At 33.9% G+C, this 2,061-nt stretch overlaps 1 protein-coding gene across 1 annotated transcript; it reads left to right on the top strand.

Moving 5' to 3' along the window:
- The first annotated feature begins 273 nt into the window (after positions 1-273).
- LOC135961492 (uncharacterized) lies at positions 274-1,746 on the top strand. Its single transcript, XM_065512992.1, has 2 exons — positions 274-1,095; positions 1,402-1,746. The coding sequence occupies exons 1-2, from the start codon at positions 274-276 to the stop codon at positions 1,744-1,746; spliced, it is 1,167 nt and encodes a 388-aa protein (XP_065369064.1).
- Positions 1,747-2,061: the final 315 nt, after the last annotated feature.

Raw genomic sequence — 2,061 nt, 5'->3', positions numbered from 1 at the left:
TAACAAAATTTTGTACAGCAATCATTCCTATTGCAACTATTAAAGAGATCAAAAGCAAACCACACGTCTTTTATTTTCATAAGAACAGAAGTTTAGTTTTTTTCTTTTTCTCATCAAACAAATTATATGGAGAAAATGTACCAATTATTAGATGACAAGAGCACATACAGGAAAATTGAAAGTGACCCAACAACTAGTCTTCGGAAAAGGAACAATAACTTAATTACACAATTGGGAAAGGATGGGTACATTACCAGATACGGGAAATTCAACATGACGACACAAGCGGCAGCAGCACCTGAGTTATATGGACTGCCAAAGATACACAAAGACGGAATACCACTTCGACCGATATCTGCATCCATGAAGTTACCGTGTTACAGTCTTTCGAAGTATATTGGAACAATTTTGAGGAATATTGTGTCGCCCAAATACAATATACAGAATTCAGTAGAATTGAAACGAAAACTGGAGAGCGTCTCATTGGAAAATGACGATATTATGGTCTCTTTCGACGTGGTATCATTATTCACTAATATACCGATTCACTTGGCTATAAGGAATATACTTGACAAATGGAAAACACTTAAGGAACACACGGCAATACCAAGGCAAACATTTTTGGAAATTCTTCAGTTTTGTTTAACTGATAATAACTATCTCACTTTTGACAATAAATTTTACCATCAAACATATGGTATGCCAATGGGAAACCCCCTATCGCCAACAATTGCAAATATTGTACTTGACACACTACTGGACGATGTAATTGACGAATTAAGGGCTGATAATATAGAGATTAAGTTTATCACTAAGTATGTGGATGACTTGTTTGCGATTATAAGGAAATCGGACGAAGAGAAGATATTAGGAACGATGAACGTTTATCACAATAGGATACAATTTACAATGGGACGCGGGAGGAATATGTCAATACCGTATCTGGACATCAATATCATCAAGGATAATGGAAGAATAAGGACAAATTGGTACACGAAACCCACATCTTCAGGTAGAATGGTTAACTTCAACTCTACACAACCATTGAAAATGAAGATAAGTACAGCGACGAATTTAATAAGGAAAGTATTACGGGTAAGTGATGTTGAATACAGGAAAACCAATATTAATGGAATAGGAAAGATACTTACGAAGAATAGTTACCCAACATATATGACGAACAATTTGATCAGCAAGGTACTAGAATATGGGAAACAGCAGAAAAATCCGGACACTGGGGGGGAGAAAGTTTTTTACAGTGTACCATTTATTCCCAAACTAACGGAGACAGAAGCAATGAAGGGAGTGATCACAGGGAAAACAACAACAATAGCTTACAAATCAAATATGACACTGAGGCATCTATTTACAAACAACAAAACAAAAATTGACAAACTTAAGAGTGATAATGTGGTCTATGAGGTAAAATGTGACGGTAATGAAAGGGAGAGATGTAACTTGGTTTACATTGGTACGACAAAGGGAATGTTGGGGACGAGAGTTAATGAACACGAGACGGATATTGAAAAGGGAAAAATAACGACGGCATTATCTCTGCACGTAAAGGAGTGCAATCATAAGATGGATTTTGACAATATTAAGATATTGGACAGAGAACAAAAAGAGAACAAACGATACACTCTTGAAGGCTTAAGAATACAACAAAAAATACACAATACAATGGACACGAGAGAGGACAAGGATAACACAAAACTGCAATATTCCGCTGCAATATTTAATTATTAAATCAGTTGAAGTTCTGTGATATTAGTATTAAGTTTGACTTATAGTATATGTTTGGGTTGTAATGATTATTTATTTATTTATTAATTCTGTGTCGTGAAGTCCAGTTTTTTAAATAATAAGTTAATTGACAATGTAAACAATAGAATTTCGTAAGTTGAACTGTGATATCTTAAGTTTTTCAATGATTTATGATAAAATATTTATATGTTTTTGTCGCTAGAATTCAACAATAAAAGAAAACCCCTGAAGAAGTTTGAAACAAACAAACGAAACGTTGGGTAAATAATAATAAAAATGAAAATACTTTGATTTTTA

Source organism: Calliphora vicina, chromosome 5 (assembly GCF_958450345.1).
Source record: "Calliphora vicina chromosome 5, idCalVici1.1, whole genome shotgun sequence".
NCBI classification, from domain to species: Eukaryota; Metazoa; Arthropoda; class Insecta; order Diptera; family Calliphoridae; genus Calliphora; species Calliphora vicina.
Note: the sequence above shows the minus strand (reverse complement) of the source record. Positions and strands in the feature narration are given on the sequence as shown.